General features: G+C 39.8%; 1 protein-coding gene across 3 annotated transcripts in view; it reads left to right on the top strand.

Annotated features, from left to right (window-relative positions):
• Positions 1-18,853, top strand: part of tpk1 (thiamin pyrophosphokinase 1) — an 83,450-nt gene that overhangs the window by 23,910 nt on the left and 40,687 nt on the right. For all 3 annotated transcript variants that reach the window (XM_084747700.1, XM_084747698.1, XM_084747699.1), the window contains exons 5-6: positions 12,408-12,480; positions 16,403-16,498. In XM_084747700.1, coding sequence (XP_084603826.1) covers positions 12,408-12,480; positions 16,403-16,498 — 169 coding nt within the window. The remainder of the gene's footprint in view (positions 1-12,407; positions 12,481-16,402; positions 16,499-18,853) is intronic.

The raw sequence follows: 18,853 nt of genomic DNA, 5'->3' as shown, positions 1-18,853 counted from the left end.
CCCAAAAAAAAAAAAAAAAATTAAAAGAATGAGTTGGGATGTAATAGTGTAGGGTAAACACAGGTGTTACCAATGATACGAATTAAGGAGTCAGAGTGCTGCTGCATATAATAATCATGCATACTGGCTCAGTGGAAAGGCTCTGCTACACTAAATGAAGCCTTAATTAGTATCATTGGTAACACCTGTGTTTACCCTACTATTTTATACCAATATGGCTGCTGTGAAAAAGGTCCATTGTCTGTACCCAGGTAGCATGATGAAGGAATTATGAAGCAATAAAAACTTTCAGTTTGGTGTGCAATTTGTTTGGAGGATATAAGCTCAGCTAATCAAATTTTTAAATAAGAGAAGGTAGAATAATTTAATTAAACACAGTGCTACTTTAGTTATGCTTCTAGATGGGAATGAGGCCGCACAGTTGACGTTAGAACTAGGATTGTAATTAGGCTTGAGTTATTAGCACTCAAATACTGAGAGATACAGTTTTCGTCTGCATGCATGTGCAGTTTTATGTTTTTTTCAGTTTTGTGTATTTTCAAAAATAAAGCCGGTCACGTATCTCTGTCTCAGCGAGTGAGTTTGAGCATGTTAGACCTACAGGCAGAGGCATCGCTCATACTTCTGTCTGTTTGCGTGACACAGCAGATTCATCTTCTGACCCTCCAGTCCGAGCTCTGTCAGCAGTGTGCACAGCGGAGCTGACAGCCAAGCCTCCCTTTTAGCCAGACGGCTCCCAACACTCAAACTGCATCTCTCCCAGTAAGTTAGGAGGGTGGAGACTGGTAGGGGAAAAAAATAGAAAGGAAGGGGTGGGATGGAAAATAAGGGAATGTTTATGGGTGGGGATGTGTTAATCAATCACTAGCAAGTTAAGATGTATTTAACCTAACATTACCATAACTAATGGACTACAGAAAGGGAGATAGGGGGAGGAAGGGAGAGGGAGATACAAGTAATCAATCAAAGTTTTATGAGCAAAAGCAACAGCAACACTGTGTAAAAAAAAAAAAAAAGTAGTTGGATGTATAAAGCCCTTTTTACCCTAATTGCCTATTTTTAGCAGGTTTGCATGCATTTAAAAAACCTGCACGTATGTGCTCAGTTTGGTGTAAAAATGATATGAGAGAGAAATGCAGGAAAAGAAAAACAAAGGAAAAGATGAACTAAAACAAGTGTTTGCTTGATAAATATTACTTTGAAACTAAGATGAGGAGCTAATACATTGCTAAGCAGGGTTGTGTGTGGATCTGTGTGTGTTGTGTATGAGTGTGGGTGTGCTCCTTAGGACCATTACTGGGGCATTTTTTTTCACCCCCAATTTCACGGTGAAAAACTTAAGTTCAAAATATCAAAAGTGGGCTATTTTGTTTGCCAGATCCATGCAGAGCAGAGCCTGCTGAGAGGTCACGCATCTAAACTATAACTCACACATCAACAGACTTATGAAAGGATCACCCCCCTCCCCACACCTCCAAACTCCTGCAACTAATGCTGACAAATTGTGCTGCCTCGCTGCGGGGGAACACGTCGGCTTTTAAGATCTGGATTTTAAAGGGGAAGCCTGCAAAAGGACTCCACAGTCTGTGGGCTGACATCACTTTGACCACATTTACTGCAATTGAACTGGCGAAGATGTAAGTTAAGTCACGTTGCTGAGGACATCAAGGCGTTTTATTTGTCTGCGAGGAAAATGCATATGACGTGGTGTTTTGGAGGGCATCAGAACTGACATTTTGAGGATTTCTTTGACATGCAAATTATGGCAAACCCTTCTGAAACAGCAGCAGCCTTAATAATTGAGGTAACATGTATGTGCATTTGTCCATACGTGTGCCTGCGACTGTGCGTTTCAAGCAGAAAATAATGAGATTTATGAAGTTTCCGGTCAGCTTCTGCAGCCTCCTGCTCTGCCACAAAAACAAGAGTGGGTGGACAGCCTCCCACAGTTAAAAGAAAGGTGGCACGTAATTTTCTGTCAAAACAACCTTAATGGTAGTCATTAGGGATGAAGAGAGGAGGGGGCGCGTCAGGCTAAGGCTTTCTGCCTCTCATGATGAGTCAAGTGACAATGATTCGACTTCACTGTATGGGGCGGTGGAAGACAAACATTTCATATTTCTAGTTTCACACAAAATCCAGATGGAACTTGAAACCATTTAAATGTGTCTTGTCTATTTTTTGATTTAGCTTCTCTTAATGTGAGTGGTGGTGACATACTCACACCATACATCAATGATTTTCTGTTAGCAGATTTTCCTCCTATGTTGTCATCTCTGTTGCCTGTTTTTTTTTTTTTTTTAATCCTTAATATATTCAGAGTGTTCTGTTCTTTGGTGATCTACATGGCTGACGTGTGTGCACTTGATCTTTCTGTTCAAGAACTTCCTCAATTATTAGAAATGTGGGTCACCTATTTGTTCTTTTCCTGGTATTGAATCACAAGTACTACTATTACATTCGTGGATGAAATTTCTCCCATAATTATGCCTGTATTTAAGTGTTCCTCAGCCGCTATGGCCTTTTCTTTATATATTTACCAGGCAAGAGGCTGCATTCATCATTGACACACATTCAGATATTTACACACACACACACTAGCGTTCAATGTTAATGTTGTTTCCCCTTCACAGTCATGCAAATGGGTCAGATCAGTCTACCTCTATAAAGTCAGTTTTTACTTGCCCCTATACATTTTTTTTTTAATTTATTAGCGGTTATCAAATATGCCTTTGACAAGCCATGTCAGTATGGTACCATGTTTCCAGGTCAACCCCGCTCTTTTGTCGAAGAGCATTTGCAACAGAGTATGGGGTGAATGGTTTTATGTTTTTTGGAACACGAAACATGGTAATCAGCTATGGAAAAAATGACTTTTTTTTTACCACTTGTCTGAGTTTCATGCAAAAACTAACCAGCATTCCAAGTCCAGTGAGCGCCGGGATCAGGTGAATATGGGCCTCAACAAGACTGTTGTGAATTTAAAAACTGTACTCATGAAGAATAAGATTTTGTCGGACTGTTAAAGAAGTTGATGACATCAGTATGTGGCTTTGTAGGACCCATTCCACCACCTGTTTCTTCATCAGATACACAAGGACACTGCCATATCTACATACAGTGGTAGAGTGCAGCTGCTCCACACTAAAGCTTGTGCTCTGTGCATTATTGTCAGTAAATGATTTAATAGACCTTGGTCACAGCAGCCATTTTGACATGAATTAGTAGGGTAAACACAGGTGTTATCAATGATACTAATTAAGGTTCTGTTCCATTCAGGTCAAACTGTAGGGTGCTGCTGTACTGCATGTTGGCTCACAGGAAAGGCTCTGCTGCGCTAAATGAACGGGACCGTAATTATTATCACTGGTAACACCTGTGTTTACTATTTCATATCAATATGGCTGCCCTAAAACAGTCTATCCTATCAACAGAAATCAGTCAAAGGAATGCAGTCATGCTCACAAAACACATTGATATTCAAAACATTTAAGCTTACCAACATAACCACTGAGCAGCCGCCAGCAACATAAAGCCTTTCACCTCATGAAATGAATTGCTAAATTATTATCATAAACCAAACTTGTACCGGAATTGCTTTCATGAGGGCTCGCGCTCTTTTGTCGGATCCGAGACCCCTCCTGCTCTCCTGTGAACGTAAACCTGTATTTTCTCCATTTCCAAATGAATATTCCATTTTGCCTAATTTGCGCATCTCATCAAATCCTCAGAGAGGATAAGAAGTCAAGAGATGGATGAACAGGGAGGGGTACACGGCTGAATGTGGGAGGAGGTAATTGTACACAAGCAGAGTTTATGAAATTTGCAGCTGCGTGTGGGTCTGTGTGTGTGTATGTGTGTGTGCACAGAGTCACTGGAAGATGCAGACTGCGAACGTGTCAGTGTTTGACTAAGCATGTGTATCTGTGGAAGAGATTTTCAGAGTATAGTCACAGTCAGCATTGTGTATGCATTTTGGTTTGGAGCAGATAATGCTGTCAGCCTCAGCAAATGAAGTTGTCAAGAGCAAGACTACTTATTTTATAAGACTTAGAGGCAAAGAGATATCTCTGACAGTCTCTCTTTCTATTTGACTGTCATTCCATGTTTTTCTCATTCATATCCCACACGTTTTATTCTTAAGCCTATAAGACAGCCCAATGTCTATGTGTGAGGATTAAAGTATTTTAATTAAGTCAGTATCTCTCTGCGTTGTGGTCAGGACCCCATGTGAGTCGACTTAATATGCAGATGGGCTCTGCAAAGATTTCTGAGGCTGATATGTTGATATTTGTTTGAAATATTCTTAAGAAGACCAAGAATTGATTTGAAATGTATCGCGGTCCATTCAGAGCTTCCCTCAAACATGCCGTAATCAAAGTATCACAGCTCGGTAACTGTTTGACTGTCTGGGTGTCGAGAATTGCGTGACCTGAAAACAGGGTCACGGGCCAACAATTAAGAGGATTACACTGCAAATTAAACCGGCCTTGGGGTTTGAGAGACTTGTGCACTAGCTGATGACTGGTAACAAATGACTCCTTCCTCCTAATTGCTTACAGAGCCGTTAGAAAGTTTTTCATTTCACAGTGAACATAAATCAGTGCAAAATCTAGAGTCATTTTACAGTAGTACCTTGTTTAATTCATTGTTCTTTGTCTCTGGTTTCTTCTTGTGGTAGCTAAGTTGTTTAATATGTAATGTTACTGCAGGCCTGTTTTATGCAGTGACTTCAGTACTTAATCTACAGTAGTTCACTGCTGTTACTGATTTTATTTTGTTCTATATTGTCGTGTCATCAGAGCTTTGTACAGGTGCTGGAAATCCTTGAAATTTTAATGTAGTGTTTTCAATGTTTTAAAAGTGCTTGAAATTACAATTGCATTGTGGACTGAATATCTTTGTGTATAACAAGACATTTGAGGTCGTTATCATGGGCTTTGGAAAACACATTATCTGACATTTTATGGACTTAACAACTAATTGATTAATTGAGAAAATAATCTTTAGTTGTAGCCATAATAGGATAACAAATCTACTTACAGAAAGGTGGCACATTTTAAACTTCAAACTTTGTTGTGTTTTCCTTCTGTAGAATTCTCTCACTTTATAGCACAATAGCATCTGATTTAATGTGATGAGGAAGTGAAATCGTTTTGAGTATAGGTATATAAATATGTAATTTCTTGTTTTCTTCTTTTACACCTAGTTTTTCTCTCACCACACTATACGTTGTGCTGTTACACTTCAAGTTGAGTCTTTCTGTGACAGACTGATTGAAAAATCCCCTCTGTGTTTATTGCTCTCTGTTGGAAATTCACATGCTGAGTTGAGTTGATGAGCACGGGGCTCTGTGCCTTACCTTTTAACTTGAGGGCTTTGCACTGTTGTTTTTACATAATTTAATTTAAAATAATAATTTTGTTTATTGCATTAGAACTGTGACAATTAAGGCTAATTAAAATAACAGTTACTCCCTGACACGGGAGTTTTACAGCCAATCACAGCACTTGGGGGTTGTACAACAGCCAATCCCAATTGTTTTTTTCACAACAGCATATTTTTTCAGCAGTCAATCACAACACCGGGTGAATTTGCAACAGCCAATCACAGCAGAGGGATATTTTACAACAGCCCTTTTTGGAGAGTTAATAATCTCTGGTTTATATTAGTCTGACAGCCTAAGGAAATCAAGATGATTAACTTTGGGATTAGACACAGTTGGACCACAAATCACTGGATCACTGTTGGTGATGCAGGTACTACAGAGACACACATATATTCTGTCACAATCATACACGATCATACCTCCAACCATGGGCTGACAGGTGGTTTTTTTTTTAATTGTTTTAATACAGATGACTATGTTAGAGACACATGTACATCAGCATGCAGCCAAGCTCACACTCATGTGCCTTGAGGTCTTGCTAATTAGAATCTTTGTTGCAGTGGGATAATAAGATGTCTATTAGCACTGATTGGTTGTTTTTCTTGCCTACCTTTGCAGTAGTGCTTTATTATGAGACACATAGAAACCACATACAGCTCACATCTGCAAACAACTTACATCTATAAGCCTGCTCCCTACACGTAAACACACACGAGGAATAAACAGAGCGCCGTCTGTCTATCTCTGACAGACATGTTCTACTCAGTACTGGCTGGTAGGTTTTTGGCTGTTTTCATTGATATTTGCAACAAACCTTGTTAATTCCTACAACCTGGGACTGCATGTTGCCTCAAAACACTGTTGTATTTGGATGAAATACATCATGAAATATATACAGAATGCAAAGCCTGCATGCACATATATTCCCAAATCTCCTGCCCATTTTAATTTTCATTTGTACTGCTCTTAATTGCCCGTATTACCGTGGTATTTCTGGCTGGTATGGTTAACAACTGATGTTCTTTATTAATTCGTTTTGTGATCACTGCGCCTGCTTATTTGTGGGTTGTGTTAGTCAAAACCATCAGGGAAAGCAGGACTAAGTGAATTCATTTTTATGCCAATAAACAGAATTTTTAATCACCATTTCATAATCAGTTATACAAATAATGTGCATGTACAGCGTCCGTATGTGGGCAAACAACAGGCCTTCAAAAACCAGCAGTCCAGGTTCATTTGCATCATTCAGCACACGTGCTCCTGTAAAGATGAGAGTTAACTTAGATTTAGTTCATGCATAATAACTGCAAAATACTGTCAACTGTCAACATTGATACATGCTGTATTCTCAGGGCTTATTATTTTTCAGGTGTAATTAAAAAATAAAGAATCTGTTTTCTGTCTTACTAATTTCAAATGGGTGAAAATTACATTTATAAAGTCTATTTTTTTTTTCAGTCAAGAACCCCTTACAAGATAGACCAGGACCCCCTCATGTATTGGCTCTAAAATAAACGGATTAACCATGTAACCCTGTATTAGAAAGATATTAGGTATGCATATATATGCATATATACACACGCATATATATATATGTATATATATATATATATATATATATATATATATATCTGTCTCTGATGTTACTAAATTTATTAAAACTATCAGGATTTCTTTTTGCAACTAATAGCACTCTACAAATGTAGCATTAATTGAATCAAAATGTAAAGATTCACACATTGCATTGTCTTGTATTGCATCATATATCATATCGTGACAGACCTGAATCGTATCAAACTGAACTGTTGGCCTTTTCAGAATTTTAAGACATATCGTTTTGTTGAACGAGATATGAATTGGTCTCAGTCAGTGAGATACACACCCCTAATACCTAGCCTTGAATATGATACATCTATAAAATAGGTTGTGGAAAGGAAGTGTCTGTGGTCCATAATCAGCATACAAGTAGTGTTTCCTCCCTATTTTCCTCTTAGTTTTCTGTTACTGAAAGCATTTTTTAGCTTTAAGTGTATAATATGTTGTGATCAGCATCTTTCCTCAGCAACGAATGTCTCCAACCTTCTTCCTTGAGGGGTTTTGCTGCACCATGCTACGTCTGCCTTTTTTCTTCTGAGAGAGGACAGTCATTTGCATGACCACAAGAGGATGCATTTGGACAACTGACTGATTATGTTGTTTTTCTGATGAGAACAGTCTCCTCCATACACACGCAATCAACCAGTGTTCTCTAGCACACACACACACACACTCATAAAAGTTGAGATGAGATCTAGTTGAAATCACTGGTCATATGTGGAGTTTGTATGCATCTGTTTGTCTGTGCGTGTACAGTTCATGTCAGTGTTCATATGATACAGAGAGCTGAATGCATCAAAGTGCTTTGCTTTGGCTTGTTTATGTATATGGGCCTTAATGATGTCATCCAAAATAATTCCTCCACCCCCTCATTGGCTCTCCTTCTCTGATTGGGAGATGTCAGGGATGAGAGGGAGTAATCAGAGCCGCATCTCCTCGAGTGGTGAAAAGATGAGAGAAGGAAGAGGAGTGTTCATTGGGCTGTGATTCAGGAGATGATGAAAGATATGAGAGACGAAGGGAATATAAACAAAACAACATTTAGTTGTAATTAAGTGGTCATATGGAAAGATGGTGTCAGGTGGAGACAAAGCAGAAATAGACTTGAGAAAAAGCGTAAAGGAAGAAAATGTGTTTTTTTTTTCATCTTTAATGAAGTGGTGAGATGGAAGCAAATTGCTTTAATTACATAGAAAAGTAAGTATTGCAGAGTAGAAATGAGATTGGAAGAGGGAGTAAAGGAGAAGCAGCACTGGAAGTGGCTGGCAGGGAGAGCAGAAAAAAGGCAGGCAAAGAGGATGCAGAGAAAGGGACACACACTCAGACACACACACATAAACACACCCAAACACAGGCAAAGGTCACACAGCCATCCGCACCACCCGATACTCAGACAAACTGGCGGTAAAATGCTCTATTTCCCATCCAAATTAAAGTGTCAGTTAATATTAATGTGGAAGTGAAGACTGTCAGACACACAAACACACACGCACACACACACACAAACAGCATTTACGCTCACGCACACAGACACAAATACAGAATTTAGAATCTCGCTTGGTCAATTACTATCAGCCGATGGAGTCATGCACACAGGTCACAATGGGATGTGTGCCTGCGAGCGCACGTGTGTGTGTGTGTCTAAAGCTCTGATCAGGCCCTTGTCACGTCTCGTCCCATCTGTCACATGAAGGTTATTTCTGAATGGTGATGCAATTGTGGCGTTCTGTATTATATGGAGGGGGAACGAGTGTATGCACTTGTGTGCACCTTCTTATTTTGTGTATGTGTGTGTGTTTACATTTCGTTTGTGTGGGTGAGGAAAGTTTTTACCTGTATCACATTTTATTTTTTGTCCAGCTCACGTAGGTTTGTTTTGCTTGATTGTCTTTATGCATGCTTGAGAGGTGTGTGTGTGTGTGTGTGTGTGTGTGTGTGTGTGCGCGTGGCAGCAGATTGCGTACAATTGCTGTTCTGTTTGTCTTGCTGTATCTTGTTGGTGTAAATGGGAACGCTGAGGACGGAGGGAGGGAATAATCCCTCTGTATCTCTTTCTTCAACCGACCGGAACACTGCTCTCGCCTCTTGCTGGGAAGCACACGCACATACACACACACACACACGCACGCAAACAAACACACCAACCAGCCAACCATGAAATCGTAATGTCAGACCTGTTAATGCCTCTAGATAGTGGCAACCGCATCCCTGCGTGGTCCTGCTCCTTACACGTAAACACACACACAAGGAATAAACAGAGAGCTATCTGTCTCTGTCTGACAGGCATGTTGTACTCAGTACTGGCTGGTAGATTTTTGGCTGTTTTCACTGATATCTGCCACAGACCTTGTTAATTCCTACACCCTGGGAATGCGTGTTGCCTCAAAACACTGTGTTTGGATGAGTGAAATACATCATCAAATTTATATTCAGAACGCAAAGCCTGCATGCACATATATTCCCAAATCTCCTGCCCATTTTAATTTTCATTTAACGACTAATATTCTGTACAGCTTAATTTTTTGATCATTGAGCCTGTTGAATGGGTTGAGTAAGTCAGAAACTATGGAGGAGAGTAGGGCTGGGTGAATTGCATTCTGATTTTTTTTCTCCATTTCAAAATCAGTTATACAAATAATGTGCATGTAAGTAAACAACAAGCTTTCAAACCCTCCTGCAAAGTTAACATATATTAATTTCATGCTGTAGTCTCAGGGCTCCGTACTTTTCAGCTTTTATTAAAAATAGGGAATGCGTTTTCTATTTTAACCATTTAAAGGTGGGGTGAGTGATCCTGGGGAAAAATATTTGATCTCTGAGTCACATTTCCAGTTTGTCAAATACAAACATTTTGGGGTTGGCAGCTCAGACCAAGCCACTCAACAAACAAAACAACGGGATTCGACAATCAACCCCGTTTGGGGTGAGGAAAAAAAATTGATTCTTAGATGATTTCTTGAGAGATTACCAATTGATGCAGAAAAGTCAATAATCAGAAATGTAAAACCTAATTCCTTTTTGTGAAGGTGGGTGAGCATGAGCAACTACAGATGGATACAATCCGACCAGCACCCCCTCGCTTAAAAGCCAGCGTATGGAAGCATTTTGGCTTTTGTGAAATTGAAGGGAAAAGCGGCCTTGACAGGAGCCTCACTGCATTCAAGCTATATTTAACTCACGTAATTACTGATCATTACAAATATGTTGTTTTAAAAGTAGCAAGTTGTCATAGTGAGAAAACAAAGGAATCAAGATGCATCCATAATTGTTTTATAATTGCATCAATCAAATTGATCTGTAAGTTGTCAAGAGATTACCACCTCTAAACCCAACACAAAGCATTAGTCTTTGACAACCTGGGAATTAACGCCCTTCTTCGAGCTTGAGCAAACTTTGCTAACTGGCACGGCATAAAAGTGACTTCCTTCCATCTCCGCTCCCAAGAAAGTCCAGTGCCGCAGCAGATACAGTCCAACGAGAGAGAATTTATTCATCATTCATTATGTAAGGTTGAGCATGGCCCAAAATAACAAACACACCTAATCTGCAAAGACAACTAAAGAAAGATAGACATTTTACCCGAAAGAGAAGGTTTTGAACAAAAAGGGGTTTGCGTCTCGTCAACTACTGGGACTGCTAAAGATGTTTGCATTTACGTGTTTAAAAGAGTTCAGCACATTAACACTAACATTGGTATTCAATGAACAGCATAACAGAGTCTGGTTGGCTCAGGTCAGCACTTCACCATCTTGTTTGTTCAGCGTTGTGCAAAGCAGTCGTGAAATGGCTCAAGCCATTGGAAATAATGGATTTCAGAGCACAGTGGTGCCGTGTCACTTTGTGTATAAAAGGCCCCTGAGACTCAACAATCAAATCAATGCAAAGTATCTGTATTTCGTGACCTGAGAATGAGAAGAAACAATCAACTGTGTTTTTCTAGAATCACTCACCCCACTTAAAAATAGTTGAAATTTGCATTTACAATGTCAGCATCTTCCTTCACCAAAAAACATGTTTTGGTTTTGGTTCCACTGGACATACAATCTGTAAGAAAATCAGCGTTTAACCCATTTGATCTTTTTCAGAAATGTCTGTGTTAAAACCAGAAACAGTTTTGCACATGTAGGTTTTATGATACTGGCTTTTCAGAATGTGGTTGTCAATATTTCTGGACAGTCACTGTTAATGACATTTAAATGCACACTCATTTTTCACTATTATTCAGAACATGAGAATCCTCTGATTTTGATACAGGTCATGTAAACAGCATTTACTTTTTGGTTATTTAGGCCTCATTCTGAATTTAGCATCTTCCAGTTAAGACATGTGGAATGTACTGGTATCATTCAGGTCATAATGGTCAGGTAGAAATGCGCGCCAAAAAAGTCCACACTTCTGGTCGGGAGGAAAAACACACCTACTTATAAACGTTATGAAAGACTTGGGTATCAACAGGTTTTTGGATTTGTGCAAATATCACAAAGCTGACCTTTTCAAGAAGGTGGTGGAGTGAATGAATGTTTGAGAAAATACAGTTTTAAAGAATTAAAATGCCTCAACCAGCTCCAGTCATTACATTTTTCCATAATCGGTGTGTACATAGCTGCATGTAAACTGAATTAATAGTGTAATATTCATTTTCATTTACCATTTATACAATTTAGTAGGAACATTGCCTTTTTCGGGATACGGGCCAAACCGGAATATTTTGTGCACAAAAACATATTCGATGTTCGCGTGTTCGTCACTTTGTTGTATAACCTGGATCAGATGTCCACATTAGTAAACCCATTCCAAAATACGCACGTGGATTGTTTGTGCTCCCTTATTTCACTATTTACTCTTACAGTACGCTGCATTGATAGAGTGCATGTTTCAAAACATCAATTTACACTGTGACCTGTTGTAGTCCAACCAATACTCTGCTCTAATGGAGAATGTAGTCCATCAGTGTATTGAAACAGGTCAGTATCCGATCAACACCAGGTACAATCTGCTCCTTTTGTGTGTGTGTCATATGCTACTGTGTTTATGTGTTTGAGTTTATTTGGATGTGTGTATCAACCTATCAGATTCACTTGTATATGCTGCCATGTGCGGTCGTATATGTGTGTGTTTGTGTGTGTGTGTTTTCACATCAATCTATATATCTCTGCAGTCAGCCATGTGTGTGAGAGAGTAAAGGGGACAGCGTCAGGGCCACAGAGAATCACCCTGTCAGTCTCCATGTCTCCTTGCCTTCCCCCGGCGGCGTCACTCCTCTCCCTCGCTGCACAGATCAAAGAGCTGACACATGCCCCGATGTCCTCTCTCTCCTTCTCTCTTCTATCTCTGCCTCACACACTCTGTCTCTCTGTCTTTCTTGCAACCGTAAACCTCTCCCTCTGTCACTCATCCTCTCTTTCTATCCTTATACATCCAGCTTCCTCCCAGACTATATCAGCGGGGATTTTGATTCCATTACCGCCGAGGTCAAAGCTTTCTTTTCAGAGAAGGTGAGTGGGACACAACTTGTGCACACTCTTTCAGCCACAGGTGTACACACAGAGACACACATGAATAAAAAGCAATGGGACTTTGGGCAGACATAATTTGAAAGTTTGGACTAAAGAACTATTTCATCCTTGGGGCTCCTTAACCACTTGACATACAGGCAACTTTAAAAGAAGTTGACTTTTCCAACATGGTCTGAGGACAGACCACAAGACACTTTCCTGTCTTGTGCAAAATGCCATTCACTTAAGACTTAAAGTGACACTGACTAATTTTCTTGCTGACCGGTGTTTGACAGCAATTGGACATCAGTTTGACTTCAGAGAGGCATGATTTTGATCTTAGTAGGCTACCACCTTAAAGTAGTGAGCATTCAAAAACGAGCAGTGCAGTCCAAGTAGCGAGTTTGAGCCATAGATCCGAGGTTCATCCCTATTTAATATACAGTCTATGGTTGAAGTGAGTTGTTAACCTCCACCCCTCTTAACCCAGACTCAAAGCTCGGGCAGGTTGTCTGCAGGTTGCAGGGGCACTGAATTGTGACAAGTACAAGACAAGTGCAACATTATGCTTGGACAGTAAAAGGCGACAGTGAGTCCTACTCTGTAAGCATCATATTATTCATGACTTCATGACTGATCTCTCTTTGAAACTGTTTCAGTTTGAGTTTAAAGTGATCTAAATCAGAATCCAGTTTGAGTTTTGTAGGTAAGGAATACCACGTATTACGACGATTTGTGAGGGGGAATCTTACATTTCACACTCCAAGCTCCATGTGTTACTGAGCTTGAAGCTCTGAGTGGAACCGCAAGGTCACCGAGGACCTGAGGTACCTGATTATGTAAGCATTTATAGATGAGTTCAAGACTAGCAGATTTCATAATATTATCAAGACTTAACATATTAAATTTCTTAGGAATATGGCGATGATGCAATCTTATTGGCGTCCTGTCCAAAACTTTAATTGATTGTATATCGTCGTAAGTGGTTTGGTTGTACTAGATGTAGTGGATGTAGTAGATTTAAGGCTGAGACATTTTACCCTGGAGACCCATTAATCTTTAGGTTTAATGCTGATCCTGAATATAGGCACATGTTCTCCCAAATTGACCTGCACCTTGTCACTGCATTCAGAAAATGGAGCCCTCAACAACTTAACATGAGATTTAACCATCAACTCAGCCTGAGTTTGAGAAAACATCATGCTGTCTGAGTGTGAGTGGTGTTGCAGGGTTACAGACCTGACGTTGCTTAAGTGGATGAGTGACTGTCCAGAGTTGACTAGACGGCTTTTAGACTGTGCAGGAGTTTCACCTGCAATGACAAGAACATGCAGAATGAATCATCAGAGTGGGAACAACTGTGCAGTTTGACATGGCTTCAACTGTCAGTGCACTCAAGTTGAGCCCAGTCATCAAAACACACCTTTTACAGGTATAATTCACTTGCTGCACACTCAACATCAGGCCGTCGTGATTCTTTTTTTTCCTGTTAACATTCACAAACAACAACAAAGTTTGTTGCCTTGAGTTCAGCCTCTTAGCCGACTAATAACCTAAATGTTCATGGCTCTTCACCTCACATTCATCGTCTTTAAGCTAAACATAAAAGATGTAATAGTGGAGCTTGTTGAGAGTGTTAGCACAGTCTGGCAGAAGGCACTGCTGGCCCTTAACCACAGCTACAGATCAATACAGTAGTTGGGCACTGAACCTGAGAAAGTCTTTGTCTGTTAGATTAGTGGGCATGAGAATGTTTCTTTTTCAGACTTTTCTTTGTTTCTTTTTTGTGTTAATATGTTAATGTATTTACCCTTTCCTCTAAAATAATATAAATAATAAATAATAAATAAATTATCATTCTTCAGTTTATGTGCTCCCAGTTGCCCGGAGATATTTCTTCACGTAAAGAAGGTGAATAAACCAAAAAGTTTGACTACTTTATGTCTTTAAAAGAGGTAGTTTGGATTATTTGATGTAGGGTTGTATGAAGTACTTATCAGTAGTGGTTGTTTTATCTACAGTAGATGTACCAACACAGAAGCTAAACAAGGAACTGCTGTGGACAGGGTAGGCAACAAAAGGTATTTTGGACGCTTAGTTTAAGTGTACGCTATATTTAGAAACCAACCAAACTCCATAGGCAAAATCAATAATTTTACCTGACAGAACAAGATTTGCTGGTCTACCACTGCCACAGTCGGTTAGTGTATTTGTTTTATTGTGTGGCTTTGGTGTTTTAAAAGGATAGTGCGGATTCATCAATTACACAAACACACTAACAGTTCAAGGCGGCGGTAGACCAGCAACTCTCGTTAATTTCCTTTTTTAAAAAGCTGTCTGAGTGAAGGTCAAAGGGAGGAAATATTATAAATGTAGCTTACACTTAAGCTTATATTGATCTTTTTTAGGTGGACCTTTTTAAAGTGGCTAAAAAACCTTTTGTTGCTGATTCTGTCCACAGCAGTAAATTGCTTAGCGTCAGTGCTGGTGCTCCTCTCTACTTCTGCAAACTGGGGGCACTGACACCTACCATAGCTAATACACCGACGACTGATAAGTAGCTCATACATCACACATTAAGTAATCCAAACTATCCCTTCGAGGACCTGCTGGTGGGTAAATGACTAGTGTCAATTATCAAACACATTCCATTGAGATATTACATGGGGAAGTGACATTAGCAGCAGTTTGCATTTTGGAAACTTAGAATTTTAACATAACATGTAAATGCATTTTCCTGTTAGTATATTACTAGTCCAAATACAGTGCTTCTCCAGAGTCCTCTGATGATGTCCCACATCATAGTCCTCCATCCCCGTGTCCCTAGTTAGGCATTTTTAGACTAATCTATCCAAGGTCATGAAAATAAAATGCAAATTCTTCTCTGAAATGGACTTTCTGCTGTTTATAACAAACAAAATGTCAAACCCGAATGCTTGAGAGATGAAGCTTGGTTCAATAAATAATAAATACAGTGTAATATGTCACATAAACACACACACCTCAGAGGCAAGAAAATGCAGTGCCTGTGTGAGCTTTGCGCTGTGTTGCTCTGTGTGTTACTGTGATCAGGATATACACCATGCACAGTCACACATACATACACTCACACACAGAGATATGGGCTTCCTTCAGCTGTGACACCCTCCTTTTCCCTTTCGCCCTTTCCCCCTCTCTCTGTAGCTGTCTGTAATATCCATCCTTTTTTCGCAAATATCACACAGGTTGCCTAAAAAAATGAGCAATACCTTTTTTCCTCCATGAGAGAGAACAGACTTTTATGGTAATGCTTTAGGAGCAGAACAATGGGAAAGTTTGAGGCGTTCCCTCAGAGATTTGTCGGAAACGGTGAATAATTCTGCATAAATGGAAGGGAGAGAACAGAAAAGCATCCACAAGGGAGGGAGAGAGACAAGAGGAGGCAGGGATGGAGGGATGGAGGAGAAGGGGAGGGAGGATGGATGGGATCAAACAGAGCACAGCGAAACAAGTTTGTGTGAACTGACTGCACTCTGTGTGTGTGTGTGTGTGTGTGTGTGTGTTAAAGGGAAGTTGGTGTGTTTTAGGAGAAATGTGGTGTTGTGTGGATAGAGAAGGAGACAGAGGGAGAGAAAGCCAGAGCGTGGTTGTTTACCTGGATGCTGTAGTTTAGGGCCACTGACTGGAGCCTCTACATTATTCAGCAACACAGGCCACAGACAGCCAGACAAGACTAAAACACTGATTTATACCTTTCTTCATCCCTCCATCTCTTTCTGTTTTTCTCTGCTGTTATCCCCCTATCCCTTATCTCTGCCTGGGTCTTTGTTTTGCTATTGGTGTATGTGTGCATCCATCTGATTATGTTTTGTTGCCTGTTCGTGTGTGTGTGTGTGTGTGTGTGTGTGTGTGTGTGTGTGTTTCCATTTTTCTTTGTGCGCAGGGGTGCAAGCTGATAGAAACAGCCGACCAGGATCTAACAGACTTCACCAAGTGTCTTGCAATCATGGTGGAGGAAATTCAGACACGACGGTTGCAGGTAAACACCGACTGCACACCACACACACTGACAGTCTGACATTTTTATCTTTAAAAAAGTACTTTGATATTCCGCTATGCGCTTTCTTTGCAGAGAGTTGAATGGGAAGATCAATACCACATTCTCATTTTCTTTCTGTTAAATATGAAGCTAGAGAGCCAGAGTAGGGACCAAGTCATTGTTTTGAAAGTCACGAGTAAGTCTCAAATCTTGGCACTCAAATCCCAAGTCAAGTTGCAAATCAAGTCCCAAGTCTTAAACTTTTAATTTTGAGTCCTAAACAAGTCATAATGTCCTCCTCACCAAATGTAGTGCCATTTTAATAACAGAGCCTCGACTTACCGTTCTTTGTTCAACTTCAAATGTGAAAAGAAATTGCATCTTTGTTTTTGTATTTTATTGACCACAGCATGTCTTCAATGTCACATTCAATTTTCCAACTAGACCTCAGATGTAATATCAGTTCTTCGTAGTTCCTCTCTGTAATTTTTTTCCTTTTTTCCTTTATTCACCAATTAATGCATAAACACATAGAGTTAAAAATAAGCAAGCAGAAATTTGTTTGGGTTTAGATGTGTTTCAGGAGACTTTTGCCAGATTGGATTGTTTTAGCGTTATTAATTGTTTGTCATTGTACATACATTTTTCCTTCTTTTGTCCATCTTGCAGCTTGATTGGATGCTATCAGATTGGTTAAAACAAAGTAGATCTTGGGAATTGAATGTTGATTTGCTGAGAATAGCGTTAAAGTTAGTTGAAACACTTAAATAACAGACTTTTTAAGTCAAAAGGCTCCAGTCCAAATGAAGTCATGAGTCAAGTTGCAAGTGTTTATCACGTCATCAAATTTGTGACTCAAGTCTAAGTCATGTGACTCAAGTCTAAGTCATGTGACTCAAGTCTACACCTCGGAAGCCAGGAAACGGTCATCTTAGTTTAGCATAAATTACTGAAAGTAGGGGGAAGCAGCTATCCTGACTCTGTCTGAAGGTAACAAAATCTGTTTACCAGCACCCCGCTAATTAACACAGTGTGTATTTGTTCGTTTAACCTGTTGAAACTCACACATTTAATCAGGGTTAAAGTTTTGGGATGCCAGTGAGACCACAAACTAGAAGTCCACTACTTCCCATAAAGTTTGGCCAACAGGTATAAAACTAAACAGATGTTGTTGACATGATATAAAAGGTATGTGGTGATTTTGGTGGTGAGCATGGCCTTGTTAATGCTCCTCAAAGATGACTTACTGAAGAACCAAAAAAACTGTATTTTCCATCATGTTTGAGCTGATGGAGTGTAGGTTGTATTTTAGCCTCATACAAAATGAGCACATTTTCAGATATTACAGCATTTTGCTTTTCAAATGAATCATCACACTTGCATTTTGGCCTTACAGTTCTTTTTTATTTGTGAGTCAGAATGGACATTTTTTTTAAAAAAAAGAGTAATTTTAAGGGAGTTTAATGTGCTATATGGTGTGCAATGTGCTGTGGGGGCTATGTTCCTTGGCCAGGAGCAGTGACTTACTCTGCATATCAGTGTCAAAAATAGTTTTAAAAATGGTGTTGTTACTGAAAGAACTAGCAGTAGTTATAGCACTGGCTAAAATGAATAAGTAACGCTCTCCTCTCCCTCAGCCTCTCAGAGTTTAGTGCCCTTAAGCAAGGCATTCGGTCCTTAGGTACTTAAATGAGCTGTTCAGAGGTCAATAGTGTTCGACTGGTTGACTGCGGGCAAATCCGAGGTGTGAGCGCGTGTGGGTGTATGAATATGAAACCATGTGCTGCTGGAGAAGCCTGCTCACTTAACATTCCCTCAAGAAATCAGTGTTGAAAAATATCGCTGGAATAACATCAGCCACACTGACACCTACACATAAAATGCAAAGTGCAATTGTGGTTTGCCCCAATTTAAAATCAGATACTTTACTGTTGTTGTGATCTTTGTCAAAGTGTGAGGCATTTCCTAACAACCTGATATCCAAAACCCCGAAATGAGCTGCCAGCCGGAGTGAAGCCCCGTGCCCAGCCAGCTGCCGCGGAGCCAGACACACAGCGATCTGATCCAGAGATTGACTCCATTTCCATTCTGACTCACAAAATGTCAGCCGAACTGCACAGAATGTACGCCACATGAGGAAAAAATATGGAGCAGAATATCTTTAACTTTAAGAATTCCTTCAAAGAACATTTTCATGGGAAACATAATGGAGAATGCTGTCTATGTATGTGTGCATTTATTGATCTATTTGTCTCTTCCTCTTTCTCTATCTCTCTATTTTATCAAATATTAGACTTTTTTTTAGCAGCATGCTGAGTGTTGCTCCAATCACTGCTGAGTGCCCCAATCACTTCA

Source organism: Lutjanus erythropterus, chromosome 21 (genome assembly GCF_056507025.1).
Source record: "Lutjanus erythropterus isolate fLutEry1 chromosome 21, fLutEry1.hap2, whole genome shotgun sequence".
NCBI classification, from domain to species: Eukaryota; Metazoa; Chordata; class Actinopteri; order Lutjaniformes; family Lutjanidae; genus Lutjanus; species Lutjanus erythropterus.
The sequence above is the reverse complement of the archived record's forward strand: the minus strand, read 5'-3'. Positions and strand labels throughout refer to the sequence as shown.